General features: G+C 38.8%; 2 protein-coding genes and 1 long non-coding RNA gene across 3 annotated transcripts; 1 reads left to right on the plus strand and 2 right to left on the minus strand.

Moving 5' to 3' along the window:
- Positions 1–33: 33 nt before the first annotated feature.
- Positions 34–11729, plus strand: ctso (cathepsin O). Its single transcript, XM_033633285.2, has 8 exons — positions 34–338; positions 2687–2792; positions 2972–3096; positions 6366–6533; positions 7698–7819; positions 9134–9297; positions 10388–10480; positions 10614–11729. Exons 1-8 carry the CDS (start codon positions 135–137, stop codon positions 10646–10648), a joined length of 1017 nt encoding a protein of 338 aa, XP_033489176.1. The 5' UTR covers positions 34–134; the 3' UTR covers positions 10649–11729.
- Positions 4032–6237, minus strand: LOC117261072 (uncharacterized). Its single transcript, XR_004502008.2, has 2 exons — positions 5189–6237; positions 4032–5071 (listed from the first exon to the last, which is right to left on the minus strand). It is a non-coding gene; the product is annotated as an uncharacterized LOC117261072 (long non-coding RNA).
- tdo2a (tryptophan 2,3-dioxygenase a) lies at positions 10734–17021 on the minus strand. The gene is made up of 12 exons (XM_033633284.2): positions 16871–17021; positions 16603–16708; positions 16392–16482; positions 15940–16010; positions 15196–15323; positions 14875–15061; positions 14575–14682; positions 14354–14465; positions 14094–14151; positions 13260–13339; positions 12808–12898; positions 10734–12476 (listed from the first exon to the last, which is right to left on the minus strand). The coding sequence occupies exons 1-12, from the start codon at positions 16903–16905 to the stop codon at positions 12323–12325; spliced, it is 1221 nt and encodes a 406-aa protein (XP_033489175.1). The 5' UTR covers positions 16906–17021; the 3' UTR covers positions 10734–12322.

Below are 17021 nucleotides of genomic sequence, written 5' to 3' on the forward strand. Positions count from 1 at the left end.
TTCTGTTTCCAAGGAAGCGCCTCTTGCTCTTGCGCGTGCGCACTAGCTTCTACCTCACCTTTTTCCGCCAGTTACTTTTGAATTTACTTCCCTCTTCAACCACTGAATGTTTTAAACCTACGTTTCTTCGTCAAATGAGGGGCGGCCATCTGTATATAATTGTTTTAGCGACTGTTTACATGCTCGTCTGTCCTCTGTGTTGTCGAAATGTGAGCTCCGTTGAGACTCGGACAAAGTTAAACGGCTCTGCGGTTGATTTCCACTCGTTCAGAGAGCAGTTTCACCGCAGGTATGAAGTCAACAGCGAGGAATTTACGCGCCGTCATCTCTATTTTCAGGTAAGAGACACAAACAAGAGGAACACAGAGACGTAAAGGAAAACTCTTGTCACCATGGTTGTCACTCATGAGTTTTTACACGCTGATAAACTCACGGCTGTAAACAAATAGCTGGGCACGTCACTTCAGACACCGCCCACTTATTTAAATGAAGGGAATGTAATATATGTGAAATGCTTATGTTACAAATTATATCCACCCGAGACCCGAACTTTTGTTTGATATACATTTTTTAATTTCTCCATGCTATTTGGGATCAGTAGGATCTGATAAGTATAAAAAGTAAGTATAAAAAACTAAACACTGTCAACCATAATCAAGTCCCAATGTCCACAAACGAGATGACAGTAAAGTCCAAATGTCTTCAAACGAGTACTTCCCAGTTAATAGTGTCTTAACTTGTTACTGTTGATACAATTGGTCAAACTTGTTGCCATATTAAACTACAAACATTATAATTCATAAATAAATAGGTTTCAACCATAAAATTTGATCAGATTTTGTCCACTTTTATCTCAGGATCAGCTGCACTGACTTGAGAGAGATGGCTGCCATCTTGTTTTGACATGGATTAGTGTATTGTGCTCTTACCACCACTATATGGCACAAAAAGTGTCCATGAATGAGGACAACAGGTCTAAGTTAAGTAGAATGAAGCATAAGGTCAAGTAAACCCAAAACATGATGTCCTCAAATGAGGACACAGGGACTCAGGAGGATATATTAATTGTAGATTAATATGCTATAAATGAGGGACAGGTTCAGGTTACTTTATTTGTACCCGAAGGTAGATTTGTTCTGCAGTAAGAGCATTTAACATAGAACAGAAGACATCAGACTGCACAAAAACAGGACATAGAAACATAAAACATAAGAGACAAGTACTCAGAAGGCTTACTGATCAGGATTTGCGAAAGCCAGAAGTAAAACTGGAAATAAAAACCATGAAGTTCATTTAAAAACAACAACAACAACAACAACAAAAAAAACTGACCTGATTAAGAACATGATGCAAGGGACAATAAATAGTTAAGACAAATCAAAACTTCCAAAGGTGGTTAAGAATAATAAATAAATAAGAGGGACGTGCAAAGTAAAAGACTTAGACAGCAGGAATGACACTGTTCCTGTAGCGCTTAGGTTGACACTAGGTTAGGTAAAAGAAGTAATGCCACAATTGAACGTTAACAATAGCCCTACTCTTTTAGCATTACAAGACTTGCAATTTAAAGTTACAGGTAGGCTGTGCTTCTTGTGTAGCTTCTAGCTACCAGCAAAATGTATTTAAATTGAGACTGTGCAACTTTTGAATGCAGAATTAACACAGTTGTCTTCTTACAAAAGCTGAATTAAGAAGCAGTTTAAAAAAAACCCACCCTTGCACAATTAGGTCTGGTATGACCAGTAGCTTATGGTGGCTAGTACAAGCTGATGTGTAACAGTCAGTTCACTGGCTTTATGACTCTTCTATATTTGTGCTACTGTGACACTAGGTTTTAGTATGTATTAATCTCCCATAATTAACAATTGTGGCCACTGTTGAGCAAAAGTTGCATAGTTGTTTTAAAATTAGATATAAAATACAAACACAAGTAAACTTAAAATTACTCCTGTCCGATTTATCATTAGTATACACTCAGTTACCAGTTTATTAGGTACTGCTAGATAAAACCTCCATGCAACATCCATGAAATACATCTTCTTCCTACATTGATAATTGTATTGACTCACCCTCATGGTCATTCTGAAGGCTGTTAAGTGTGTGGTGCTGTTGCATTGTACTGCGTTATACTCAGAGGTGTTTCTATTACTTAGTCTACTCTTGTTCATATAAATGGGTTGCACATAGTATTACTTCACAGGGGTCCAAACGTAAAGTGAACATTTTAACCTTCATGAAGATTGACTGAGTTTTATCGGACTGCTTAAGTTATAGCTAGGTGTACCTAATAAACTGACAACTCTAAGTGGCAGGTAAATGCTGTAGCTATTTAAGGTGCATTTTCAGAGACTGAACAACTGTTTTGCAGATTAATCTTCAACACCAATTATATTTGTTTGTAAAAACTGAAACCTGCAAAGTGACCTGTATCTATAGATGTCAGATAAATGTAGCGAAGTGAACAATGTTTCCTCGTGAAATGTAGTACATTGAAAGTGTTAATTATCATTCTTGAGTAAATGTACCTGGTTCCTTTCTACCATGGGATAGTGATGAAATAGTGAGATGTAAATGACATGTGGGATGTATTTTGTACTCACTCATATTGTGTTACTGTGTTTGATGATTTGAGTTGCCTTAATAATTGCTGTCCCTTCAGTTAACTTGACCATGTGTGTTTTTCCAGAATGCTACAGAGCGGCACGCATACCTGAACTCACTCTCCGCAGGACCACAGTCCGCCAAGTATGGCATCAACCGGTTCTCTGACCTCTCACAGAAGGAATTCAGAGGTAGGATGAAGTTTTGTCACACATCAGGTGAAATGTATTCAGTTATTTTGTACCTGTCCAGTGGATAGCTTACTGAGCAGCTTACCTCCCCCTGAGCAACTGGGCTGAATCTGCACAGTCATTGTTTACATGCATCTCTGTATCCAGGAATGACTTTGAGCTGTATCTGTTGTCCACAGATCTCTACCTCCGAGCGAGCGCTGACAGAGCTCCTCTCTTCTCTGGACTGAAGACAGAGGGGCTCCCAGCCAAATTTGACTGGAGAGACAAAGCAGTGGTGGCGCCGGTCCAGAACCAAGAAGCAGTAAGGTTTAAACAGATGGATGATGGATTTTATTGTATAGGTGGGAATGTAGTGTAGGTAGAGAGACACAGTTGAGCTACACTCACTGAATCTTATTTTTTATTTTTTTTTTAAATCTTGTATTCATTAAGAAACAATTAGATGATATCATAAGAAACAGGCGGGAAATAGACAACCCAAAATATGCATAAGGGTACCCATAATTGGCCTCAGAAATGACATAGCCAAAATAAATAATTCCAAGCTTCAGCTGTAGGGATGAATATCAATTTATGTAAGATCCCCTTCAGGCATGTTTTAAGATGTAAAAATCCTCTGCCTGGAATGATAATTTGAGCCTGATGTGGTTTTACTCAACAAAAATTCAATATTAAAGGTGAAGTATGCAGGATTTTACAAAAAAAACAATGTTTGACTCATACAGAAGTCATCTCTCTCAGTCATCACTTTTGACCCCACTACAGCACAAGTGTGGTGATGTATTTATCGGCAGAGACCCTGCCCTCTGCCTGTATTTTATTACTTTCATTTTATTTTGCTGTGTACATGACATTTCTGGATGTGTAGGTCACAGCCAGTAATGGCACATAGGTGAGGGTCAGGGCTTTAAAAGGTGGTAGCAGCATGCATCCAACAGGAAGCTACGAAAATCTCATACACAGCACAGCAGAAATGCAAATATAGCAAGCCGAAACACAAAGTGGACAAAGCCATTACAAGGCAAGAGTGTATTTGGGGTTGGCTTTGACTTTCACTGGCAGGCACTAAAGGAGAGGATGGGGATGAAGAGTGACACAAAGTTGGCCTGTTTTTTGTTGGCCAGGTAGGTGCCAGCTGTTGGCTGACAGCTTGCTAATGTATCGGCTTTTCCATTACAGTAAATGTAACATTCCTACAGTAGTAGCTTGCAGTGTACGTGAGCAGTGAGAGAGGAGGGGCCAAGTTTGAATGTCGCAGTTCCTTCATAGTATACCTGGTTACAATTCTTAAAAAGGATGCTGACTCTTTCTCCCCTATTGTAAATACCAGCATGAATGAACAAGCAAATATTGTGGATTTCAAAAGTTAAAGTACCGGTTACATGATGTCCCCAGCTTCACTGAAATGTGTTTTATAGGTGTGCAGTATCGAACACAAATAAAACGCCAGCACTTGGGCATAACCAACAAAAACAAACAGGAATGGGAATTTATACGAACAAGTGAGGTTCAAACAATAATCAGGACAGAGAATACACACAGTAATTGCATGATAGAATCCATCTTTGAATGAATAACCCGCCCAGCAATGGCCTCTCCTTAAGTAGGAGGAGTGTCAGGAACAATTAGAAACAACAACCGGTGTCAAAAGCTGAAAAGTAAAAAAAAAAAATAAAAAAAAAAAAGATTCCCAGGACGATAACACACAGCAAGACACTATAGAATCCATTTGTTTGTTTTGCCAAATAAATGTATCTGTTAGCGCCAGTGCTTTGTTTTAGATCCTTGCTACAGCCGTGCACCTGATACGTTGCTCAAGATATTGGAGTTGTGTGTGCTGCTATTTTTCACCATAGGTTTACAGTATCCGCACTGAAGGCTTCAAGTCTCCACATCACACATCATCGGCCTCCAAAGCTGTTGTGATATCACAAAATTTGACGAGACGTGCACATCATAAACAGATTTAACGTAAACAAAAACTTCCCCCATTCAGCAGATGAATTTGAAAACAGTCTTTTAGTATCAAAGTCGACACATGAATCATTCTGCACAGTGAAGGTCAAACACCCAAGTGCTGTTAACAATAAGTAAACCACATTTTGTAGTGGAGGGAGACTTTTTAATCATGGTGAAAGGACAAACTAGGCCATTTAGTGTGACTTTTAGTGAGATGGAGCTGTTGCTTGTCCTCGTGAAGGTTCACCTGCGTCCTTTATCTCTTTAGTCAGCCAACTTGCCATCGGGGATGACATTTTCACTGTGAAACTGTTGTCCTGAGGGAGAGACATAACCCGTACAGCAAACAGCCCACACCATAACATATATCTTGTTCTCTTGAAGTCCGGTGAAGCTCACCACTTCAGGCAGAATCTGTACATGACCACACTCACCTACCACTCAACTCTGCTGCAATTTTTTCCTGCACAGATTTCTTTTCCTCTGGTCCCATCCGTGAACCTGTCTGGACTGAGTTTCCACAACAGAAAATAAAATGCTGCACCCTGCACAAAGACACAAAATATCAAGCCACTCACATCTCATACATTCTTCTTGATTCAGTTTTCCCTTATTGTGATTCCACTTTTATGACTCAAGTACATTTCATTGCTTTAAAGGAGAGAGCAGATGGTCCTAATATTTTGTATACTCAGCACATCCTTACCTCCACTCCAAGCAATAATGACTGATTTTGGTTTCAGTATTGATTTTAAGGCATGGAACCATATTGAGCAACAAAATATTGGATTTTTACACGGGGAGCTCAGGTTTTCATCGCATTTATGGGAATTTATGCTGAGCAAGTGAACTGGTCGGATGCTGTTTTGAAAATAGATTGCCTGTGCAAATGTTAAACAGGAAAAGATGCAGTCTCTTACATAATGAAATACTGTATGTTTCCCCTCTAAAAAATGACTGGTTTCAGGAAAGCAGTGTAATCTATATGAGAGATGTAGTACAAGAGCAACTTTTGCTGTCAGAATATCTTAAAACTAAATACATTAACTGAAGCAGAAATTAAGATTTTCCTCAAGACACAGCATACCTGAGGTGTTTCTGTCAGTAGATGGCAGCAGAAAACAAACAGTTCACTCAGACTAGCCAGATCTTCTCACCTCATCAACATGTACAACTTGCACACTCACTGTAGATTCCTGTCTTTGGTAATACTGGACTTAACTCCAAATGCAGTCACATCCCAAACTCTTTACTTTGGAACAAATCTTTCAAGTTCAATCAGTTTTATTTATAAAGCCCAATAGCCCAATATTAGTCAGTGTTTTAGCCACCAAACCTTATTTAAATGTATCTAAATTTTGTACTACACTGATATTACTGTATTTTTTTTTAAAGGAATTTCAGCAGTGATTTTAACAGCAGAGATTGCAAAAAGTGTCCTTTAGTGAGACACCGACCTCTCTGAAAATGGGGATACGCAAAATGACATCTCTTCTTCCAGATACTATAATATATTATTTTATCCTGGGGTTTTGTTCAAGTCCTCAAGGATTGTTCAGCCTTCCCTTTGTGGTTTTGTTTTTCCTGATAAGTGTAATTTTACCTTTGCAGTGTGGGAGCTGTTGGGCATTTAGCGTAGTTGGTGCCATGCAGTCCACCCATGCCATAGGAGGCTCGCAGCTGGAGCAGCTCAGTGTGCAGCAGGTTCTGGACTGCTCCTACAAAAATGAGGGCTGCAGTGGAGGCTCCACGTTACGGGCCCTGAGTTGGTTAAAGCAAGTATGTTGATATCATTTTACATGATTTCAGGTCTTTAAAGGGTAAGCCTGGTATTTTTTCAATCATATTTGCCCATATTTTTGTTTCTAAGTGACCAGTGGGAACAACTGCTTTTGAAATTGGTCCAGTATTGAGCGAACTGCTGAAGCTGGCAGTAGCAGAGCAAGCTGCAGTACAACCACTCGGGGCAAGTAAGCTCTCTCTATTTACGTTGACTAAAAGTGCTTTTTTTTGCCACTGACAGGTTCAGATTATTATTCTAAATGTCTGACAACATTATGTAAAGGATCCCTAGAAAGATAAACCTTTTTGTTAAAGACAAATCCTTTCACACCTTAGTGGGTGAATTAAGAGTTTATTTCAACCAATTTTGGAACGATTTTTGGAACAGTAGAAACATGAACCAAGATGTTTTTTGTGAGTTTAATTTTGTTTCTGTCAGCTTTAAACAAAGTGTGTTTTACAATGATGAAATTGATTTTTGTTTAAGTGGAGTGTGGGGGGTTCTGTGATAGTGATTTTGGGGCTGTTTCTGGTTTAACAAAATAGATCATACTTGTTAACTAAAATGTCTGTCTCTGTAGGGTTCCTGTCCGTAAATTGTCAAACACTTAGAATATAATCTGAACATGTCAGTGCCAAAAATAAGCACTTCAGGTGGATGTAAATTGACGGTGCAAACATGCCCCGAGTGATTACATCACAACCTAGTGTCTGCTGCCAGCTGTGACAAATTTCAAGAATGGTTGCTCCCACGAGTCACATAGACACAAAAACATGGAAATGTGGGGTCCAGGTTGAAATACACAGAACTTACCTTTTAACAGCTTCTTCCTAAGTTGTTTATAGAGAATAAACTCCCAGTACTTCATTACATAAGAGCACAAGAGGTGTATTAAATCCTTATGTGCTCCCAAAGTGACTGTTTATGAAAGAGGAAACCTGTGTGAAGATAACGTCTCTATAGCTTTAGCTTAAAATCAAGTAATATTGTCATGTGTTTTAATTAGAGAGATATATAGAGGCAGTAAGCAAAATACGATTGCTGTCTCTTGGCAGACAGAAATTAGGAAAATGCCTGTGCCAGGATCTTGCATAAATAAGATGAATTGATTTTTTGTATTAAGATAACACACTCACTGAGATAAACTATTTGCTTTTTAGACCAGAGTGAAAGTGGTGCCTCGGTCAGAGTACCCCTACAAAGCCAAGACAGGGATCTGCCATTTTTTCTCTCAATCACATGACGGTGTTGCTGTGAAGAACTTCATTGCTCATGACTTCAGGTAAAATACATTTTTTGCAGGCTATCTACAAGCAATAAAGGGTAAAAATTAACTGCGTTGTATTTGGGTAAAATGACATGGAATTTTAAAGTGGCTTTCATAAAGGACCAAGGACAGAGGTAGAGGGGAGGGGGCTTGGTCCTGCGCAATGACAGATGACAATGTTTACCGAGTCAACACAGACAGATTGCTCAGTAGCACAGAGGTTCTTTACTCTGGTCACGGTGACTGGCCAAGTAACCGTAAGTTAAAGTGAATCAGATCTTCATTATATAATATTGAACAGGATCATGACTCACGCTCATGCATCTATAATGCTTGTTATTTTTGTTGTATTGCTATGAAAGGGAGGGTCAGGGTCCTGTGTCAGTCGATTAAGTTTTAATCTTTATTCAACAGAGCTTCCAAGATTAATACATTTGCCAACTTAATATAACACATTCTGTTTTGTATAGTTTCTTTACTTTCATACAACTTGAATTGGATGTAGCTTTTTATTTATAACATTTGGCAACATTTTGGCATTATAATATAATAAATCATTCTTAAACAGAACTTAAAAGTAAAGATTCAGTTGCTTTCAAACCTAGTAAATGTCAATGTCACGCTTATACTAAAAGACCTCTTTATCTCAACAATCCACTGATCCCAGTATGAAATTGTGCCTTTTGACCCACCCCCGACTTCAGAAAGGTCAGAGTGCTGGATCATTGAGTGCATCAAACTGCTGAAATTGGACATTTGTGCAGGGTGGAGACTCAGGGGTCACGGGGGTGTCTTAACCTTCTGGTTAAGGGGCTCATAAGCCAGATCTTTACTGCTGCATAACAAAGGAAAAACAGAATCATAAAGTTTCAACAAGATAAGACCTCACCTCGCCATGAGTGGAGTGTAAAATGCCTTTATTCAATATAAATCTGGCACAGATTTACACTCCATGGCCCTTATGTCATGAACCTGGCAGAGGAGGGCATCACAGCTATCCCCAGTGGGAATCATCTGCTGAAAGGACAAGATGGGGTGGCAGAGGGTGCCTACATATGTGCAACAGAGAAAATGAGGAAAATACCAATTTTATGGGAAGAGTAGAGAGAGGTGAACTGCTGATCCCAAGAAAATGGTGCAAAATAGGCTCAGTGAAATGTTGAATTCAGGTAATAACCTTGATTCAATATCTTGCTTGGAAAGTGTATCCTGATATATTTCATAGCGTTCTGTCTCAACAGTACTTCACATGACAATACCACAAAAAAACAGTGTTATCATAGGACCAGTATGGCTGCCTCAAGAGTGAATTTTTCTGTTATTCTTCAGCGGTCGAGAGGAGGCAATGATGGGTCAGCTGGTGGAGCGCGGTCCCTTGGCAGCTATCGTGGATGCTGTCAGCTGGCAGGATTACCTGGGTGGAATCATCCAGCACCACTGCTCCAGCCAGTGGTCTAACCATGCTGTCCTGGTAGTTGGATACAACACTATGGGTACGTGCTGTCACCACACTGGCACGAGAATGAATCCTAATTCAAGAAAGACAGCTGGGATTTTATATTTTACTCGAGCTAACACTTACCTTTTTAGGTCAAGAAAGTTTTGCAACCCCAAGGGCCTTTTGGAAGTAATTTAAAGTTGCACTAGGCAAGATTTTCAGGTAAAAATATGCTAGTCTTAATCAGTCTTAATCACAAATAGCTGCAGCAACAGAGCAGAGTGCCTCATCCCTCCCTAATCAATTGTTAAAACAAAGGGAGAAAGATATATAGTTTAAGAAGCTGTTAGGTCCTTAACAAGCTTGTTACTGAGCCCCAAATTATAATTTTCTTACATTAAGTGAAATATTTGTTGCAAGTCTTGTTTTGTTGATAATATAGTAGTGTCTTGTTAAAACACGTCTGAACTAATTTCTTGAAAAACCTTTAAAAAGTAGAACCACATGGCAAAGAAATATGGTGAAATAAAAAATAGATTTAGAAGATTAAGAATTAAAAGCAGAATTTGAAACTCAGTTGTCATGAAAACTGTTTTTGCCGCATTCAGTGTGTGTTGATTTGACATTATTTTACCTTTTGCCTTCTTGTCCTGCGGGTCCTGTTTGGTACACGATGATCAATAAGTAGCTGGGTTAGCAAACACGAGGCTTGTGTTCACTGTTTTTATGTCATGTTGGACGATTTCTCAGTGAAGTAGTTCTGATTATTCAGTTTCTCATGTTTTAAACAAATAATCAGTGTGAAAACTTTTTTAAGGTGTGTGGCTTGAATTGATCGAGTTTGGAGATACAAGGTCGTCTTATATTTACAGTATCCGTCAGAATATTATCGCAGCTACCTCACTGTCCATTCCTTGACGTAGTTCATACACATTGGTGTTTTATATTTCTTAACATGAATTATTTCACGCACACTTGTGCTTTGTGGGTATTACACAAGGATATGAGTGATTATGTAACAGTCTAAAGTGGTTGCAGCGGCAGCACACACACACACACACACACACACACACACACACACCCCTCCCTAGTGCTTCTTTACCCTGTAAATAATTCAATCTTGAAATGCATGTTGTCTGTCTTAGGGGATGTTCCATACTGGATTGTGCAGAACTCCTGGGGAACCACATGGGGCGATGAGGGTTATGTTTATATAAAAATCGGTGGAAACATTTGTGGTAAGTATGATCTTAGCCTCTCGTCATTTTCTGTTTATATCTCCTTTTAGTTTGGTGTCTGTATGTTGCTGTGCCCACTATACCCTCAGGGATTAATACCACATCCTGATTTCCCCCCCCCCTCTCTTCCCAGGTATTGCAGATTCTGTGGCGGCAGTTCTCCTTTGACGAGATTGTGTGTATCTGTGTCATTGTATGTGTTTGTGTGAGTGTGCTGCCAAAATTAAATCAATTATCTGTTTGCCTTCAAGTGTCACTTTAAATAATGTTTTTTATTGAAATGTCACCATGTTACATCATTAAAACAAAATAAATCACTTTATATGCTGATAGGTGTTGGATCATACCTGAGCAATCAACACACACAAAACTGCAAAACTAAAACAAGAATAAAAGCACTGTACAAAAAAAACCCTGTATCTTATTAAATACATAAGGTAGATACATGTTTTGGGTGATATGGCTCATACATTTATCTATACAGAGATTAATCGCTGCATGAATACACAACAAAATTGATGTAATACCATAGCATACTATACAAAACACATTATTACAACTACATTATTAACATTATGTACAAATACATTATGCTGTGCAAATTGTTCTATTTTAGATGTTGACGTTGATTGGTTATAGAAGGTTTATTGTCATTTTTATGTACACCTTTTTACATGTCAGTCGTCAGAAATGGCTGCCTCTCTGACATCTTCCCCATGCTGACATGAAAGATAATGCGTTGGTAAAAACCCATCCCAGCCACCGGTTTGATCACTGCTCACTGATCCATTTGCTTTCAGGTCAGTCACAGTGAATTTACATAATTGTATTGAGAAAACATCTAAGTAGATTTTATCAAGGAGCCATCTGCTGTACTTTGTGGCCGGTCAAGATTAGAAATTAGAGTAAAATAGTCTAATTTGGCCATTTGAATTATTCAGGGTCAGACACTGCGTCACAAGTTTCCGGCGTGTGAACCTCGGCGCCGCGGCCTCATGCAACTAATGAACTGGTAATTTACTGTTCTGTCCTTTGTTAACATAATTGTGGGATATTTGGCCTGCTTTTAGTGTCACAATGAGATGAGAAAGAGATTTTTTTTCACCTTGCTTGACATTAAAATGAACACATTTTGTTATTTTAATAACACCATCACGATATCAAATGTCTCCCTAATGGATATTTCGGTGGTTTCAATTGTGAAATGACCCGTCGCTGTGCCATGATGTACTCCCATCTTATTTTCAATTGGAAAAAACACAATCACAACAACAAAAAGCCACCTTAGTGCGTGTTAAGAGCTGTCGTCATCATTCCATGTAGTGTTTTAGTGTTCTTTTGCAAAAGTGGGAAATGCCCAACCCAGCCGCCAGAATAAATGTTGGCATTATACATTTCTGCAAATCACAGATATGTAACATTTATATGTTTCGTATTTGGTGGATATGTTGAAACACAGCTGGTTTGTTGGTCTCAAATAGTGATCTGCTGCTGTCTGCTGCAGAAATGTCAATGGTAGGTATGAAACGAACAAAAGTAACATGTCCGTAGTTCGCAAAAATGTACAATGCCAACATTTATTCTAGCGATGGGACTGGAAATACCCTAATTTCCTGAGAACACTTTTTTTCTTTGAGTGAATGGGCTTTTTCAGGTATATCAATCTGATGTCATGCATATCTGAGCTCAAAAGATCGAAATGTGTGTCTGCATATTTTGATGGTTACCTATCGTCACGTATACACTTGTAACTGAAGCTTTCCAGCTGTGCATAGGCTCCACTGTTTTGAGATCAGTTACAGTGAAAGGAAGCAAGCCAGACCAGATGACTGAGACTCCCCCTTAGTCTGAGTCCTCACTGCTGCAGTAGGAGCTGTCGCAGCATTCAGCCATGTAGAGGAACGTATGAACGTTGGGATTTAGCTTGGGCACCCAGTCGCGAGGCACCAGGAACGTTGCCAGATTGAACAGATCCACAAACACTTTGTAGCGGTCACTAAAGGGAAAAGAAAATAATTTATTTAATATTTAACTCGTGCTCTCACAATATACAGATAGTACAAACTGTACTATCTGAAGGACAAAAGCTAAATTAAACTGCTGCCAAAATGTAATTGATACAAAATAAAGAGCTTGTCGTTGCTCCTCTGAAATGAACTTTTAAGTATAGTTTGTGCATGTCAGATAGAAGTGACCATATGGCAGGTTAATTTAGATAAGCAGAGAGCAGCAGTGTCCTGTCCTTATCTAAATTAACTCTGAAGTGTTTAAGATACTTGCTGTGTAAAGAGTTTAATCAATAAGTTAAAGTTCATAGCATACAATACCTGACAGTGGATCTCAGGTAGTGGTAGCCAGATGAGCCCCCTGTGCCGGCTTTGCTGCCAATCATACGATGCACCATGCATACATGATTGTCTGAAATAATAGACATAAGAAGTCCTTTGTGATATGAGCAATGTTTTGTTTCTGCATGTTTCATTTGAGCTGGAAATTGTTTAGACATAAGTGAGACGTAGAGGCGTAAGAAAAGTATTTCATGGGAATAAGTTGTTGGATTCATCAGCAGGCGTACAGGATGTTATAAGACTCTTCTGCCTCTGAGGTCCTGACCTAACTTTAGCTCTGTAAACTCCCTTGTTAGTCCAGCTCTGCCCTTGGGTGAAATATGAGAGCGTGGGTTTCTAGTAGAAACATCCTTTATTTTCCTGCACATGTTTCTGTTTTTGTTCACCAGTGAGCATATGCAGAGACCGACCGAGATGCTACAGGAACTTACATCGCCATTTTGTCATGAGGGTGTCGATATCCATGAGGGATGTGAGCAGCTGGAAGGGAACCTGGAACCTTGGCTCTTCCCTGAAAGGTAAAAGATTTCAGTATTTACTGTTGGATATTTTGTGCAGACAATCAAGTGGTGTAGAAAAATGTTTTTTGGTGGTGTTTCGTAGAAATCGCAAGAGTAAATATCACCTCCTTGACTACTTGACATTCATTAACTCTTGTGTAGCCTTAATGAGTCTCCTGTACAGAAGATGGTTAGCGCCACATGTGAGAAATTGATTGAGTTCTGAGTTTGGGGCATAAACTGTATAAGATAATGGACGAAGCTACCACAACGTCACCCATTGGTTTGTGCTTTCATGTTCTAAAGACCTGAGTTTGGCATTTCGGCCATTGGTGTTTTTTGTAACCAGAAGTGCCGCTATGTCACTGAAAGCAGCCACGCCCTTTATTGTGCATAACTTTAAGCCTTAGTAAAATATAAACCGGTGAGTTATATAAAAATTCACACCCCTGTACAGTTGCCATAAATTGGGAAGTTAGCCATAGAAACCAAAACTGTTTTTTGTACCAAGCTGGTCACGTTTATTTCTTGTGTAAATTTGGCCATTCTAATATGGGACTCTATGGTGATTGGCTCGCTTTTGTAGCCAGCCTCAAGTGTCCATTCACAAAACTGCATTTTTTTGGCATTTTAAAGGGTCCAAATTCTGACGTTAACCTTACAACTCAAAAAAATGTTTCACATTTGACCCTAATCATCTTCTGTACTCGTGACATTACATCACTGCACAATTAAAGGACAAGGAATGCTGTAAAAACCACATACCTGTAGAAGTAGATCATCAGGGCACCTTGGAGAGCCTTGTAAGAGAGCCGCCTCTCACCTTGTCAGCGAAATGGAAAATGTGTTACTTGTAAAGTTAAAGTAATCGTCTTTATTTCTGTAGTCTTGTGAGCTATAGTCTAAATATTAAAGTTCACAAAGTAATGAATAGTATCATACAATTTTGAGTCAAACACAAATATGAAGCTTTGACAAACACTGGTTAATGACATTTAATTAATGAGTCAGATTAAAATGCTCACCTTTGCTGAGGAGATGGTCATGGCGCTTCTCATCAAACAGAGAGGTGAACAGCTCTTTCTGTTTGATCAGCTCTGCCATCATTTCCTCCTTGTCCTCTGAATCTGCCATTTTCTTTAAAAAAAAAAAGTAACCCGTAAATAAAAATACTGTCTGTCAATCATCTTTGCACTCCAGGGATGGAGCATAGAAAGTTTGTTTGAAAGCTGGAGTCATCTCTTACCTCGATTTTCTCCTTCTCCTGATTCAGCCCATCAAATATATTGATTTCCAGCCTCTCCCAGAAATTGAACCCATCCGCCTCCAAGCCAGGAGTTCTCTCCAGCCACTCCTGAGAAGAACAGCCAAGAGGTTTTATCACTTTTATACCCTGGTGAGTAGCAGGTGGGCTTATCCAGAGCAGGATACAGAACATTTAAAAATAGTGCAGAGATACACAATCAAAGAAAATGATGCCTTCTGTAATGAACTCTTGACCAAGTTTAAAGTCTGCTGACCATGTGCAGGTATTTAATGGACCTACCTCGACTAGTTTTAAGAGTGTTGGCTCCTGTTCAGTAGCGAGCAGCATCTCGCTCTCATGACCTTTGAAATTGTCCCTGTAATGGCGTCTGTTGTATGGAACCCTCAGGTTGTCCGGGACCCCGATTTTGTTCTCCAAGATCCGAAACTGAAGGCTTTGAAATCCAGAGGCTGGAGCCAGGTATTCTCTACAAACAAAACACACACACAAGTAAAGCATACATGCACACAACACAGTCAGAGTGCATCACCATGAAGGAGTGCATCTGATAAATTTTTCAGAGGTGAAGTAAAAAGGGCCAGCAGTTATTTATAAGCTTACCTAAAGTCAAAAAAGTCCAAGGCTGTCATAGTTTCCAAAACCGCAAACTGGTCGACCAGCAGTCTAAAGATCATCACGATCCTGTGGATGCGAGTGTTGACTTTGAGCATGTTGCGCTCATCTCGAACCTGGAGTCAAATATGGAAGGAAATAATCAGCTGTAACCCTTGTGAGCAAATATCCTGACACAGGCAAACAAAATCTAATTGACAATTACTGAAATAATTAGAGTTCAGTTTTTCCAATCATTATTTCATCAAGTTAATGTCTGTCCCTTCCAGGGGAAAAGTCATGAATTAAAACTGTTGCTCTAATTTTAATTTAGATCATCGGCCCAGCGATGCAGAATTTCTTATTTTTGTCTCACTGAACTCCAAAGCCAGATTGACTGAATAAAACAAATGCTTCCTATTAAATATGACTCCCTATCTAACAGCGGCACTGTGAGATCTGACTGTGTTCTACTCCGAGGATTTTGTACTCTGAGATTTTTGTAATTTATTCAAATGGTTCTACTTGCCAATTTCATAATTTGATCAGTGTTAAAAACACTGACAGTTCACATCTAAAAGATCTGAATTTAGTGCTCCAACATGTTCCTCTTGACTTCAGAATCGTATCTAAATGATGGTACTTTGAAACAAGAAAATATACTACTATATATTAATTTAAATTTACCTTATGTCCTTCTGAACAAGAAAAAACACAAAGTTTGTTAAGACTAATCATAGAAATGTGACTTACGTGTCCACTGATGAAGATATGTCGCACTGAATCAAGCTCAAACAAAATCTGTTTGAACCACAGTTCATAGGCTGAAATAAAAGACAAAAAACAAACATAATAAACATTTTAGTGTAATATTACAACATAAACAGGTCAATAAGCAGGCAGGGCTGATAACACTACAAAAAAAATGCACATTTGAGCAACTTAGTCTGTTATTTATAAGATTTAAAATAAAAAAAAATCAGATTCTTGGATTTCTGTGTTTTCAGGAGTGCAAATTTTCTCATAAAAAATACTAATTCATAAGACTAGAATATAAAAAAACACAAGCAAAACTACTTGCAAACAAGTTAAATTCCCCCAAACAAATGAACAAAACAAGATTACTGAATACACATTTAAACAATGGTTTTATTTCTGTGACACAAGTAGAAAACGGCTCTTAAGCAGGATAAAGACATTTTTACCTTGATGGGTGACGATAAAGAGATGCTCATCGTGGATCTTATTACCCTTTAACTCACTCTGCAGCACCTGGGCTGAGACTATTTTGTCGAGCTGAGAGTTGAAAAGAAATGAAGCACTTAACTGAAATGCACACATTTAAACACAAATTTACGTTCATTAAAAAAAGGCTGGGTACAAAGACTGATGCGTGTGATTAGAGGTGTTTTCTACCTGCAGGTAGTCTCCATAGATGATTCCTCCTTTACTGGCCTTGTTAACCCCTGCCTGAGCATCCTCCTCCTCTTCCTCTGTTGTGGGAGGCTTGTTTTTGAATAACCTGCAGTGTGAATAGAGAAGGTGTTTGTTAATCGATGTTTTCCTATAATCAGGATTAATAATGAATTTAAAAAAGATTTATTTAATCTAATTAAAAGGAAAGAAAATGTGATTAGAAATCCTTCAGAGCTCTAGTTTAGTTGTAAAGACAATCTGAACGTACAAATGCCTCTTCTCAAAGTACGGACATCCACTCATGACTTGTCCAAATCAGTTGCAGCAAAGACGTGTTCTTCTTCCTCGACTAATGTTTACTAAAATTGTCTGCCACGCAATCCAGATTTTTAAAGACTCACCTCATCCAATCACTCATG

The sequence above is a fragment of the Epinephelus lanceolatus genome, chromosome 7 (assembly GCF_041903045.1).
Source record: "Epinephelus lanceolatus isolate andai-2023 chromosome 7, ASM4190304v1, whole genome shotgun sequence".
Lineage (NCBI taxonomy): Eukaryota > Metazoa > Chordata > Actinopteri > Perciformes > Serranidae > Epinephelus > Epinephelus lanceolatus.

Bases quoted from the DNA above. Each gene is read 5' to 3' on its own strand.
- tdo2a (XM_033633284.2), bottom strand. From the start codon at position 16,905: ATGAGTGGATGTCCGTACTTTGAGAAGAGGCATTT. The intron at 14,466-14,574 runs GTAAGAGATGAC...TTTTTTTTAAAG, and splicing joins AGGAGAAGGAGAAAATCGAG to AAAATGGCAGATTCAGAGGA. The intron at 14,152-14,353 runs GTGAGCATTTTA...TTCGCTGACAAG, and splicing joins TGACCATCTCCTCAGCAAAG to GTGAGAGGCGGCTCTCTTAC.
- ctso (XM_033633285.2), top strand. From the start codon at position 135: ATGAGGGGCGGCCATCTGTATATAATTGTTTTAGCGACTGTTTACATG. The intron at 339-2,686 runs GTAAGAGACACA...GTGTTTTTCCAG, and splicing joins GCCGTCATCTCTATTTTCAG to AATGCTACAGAGCGGCACGC. The intron at 6,534-7,697 runs GTATGTTGATAT...TTTGCTTTTTAG, and splicing joins CCCTGAGTTGGTTAAAGCAA to ACCAGAGTGAAAGTGGTGCC.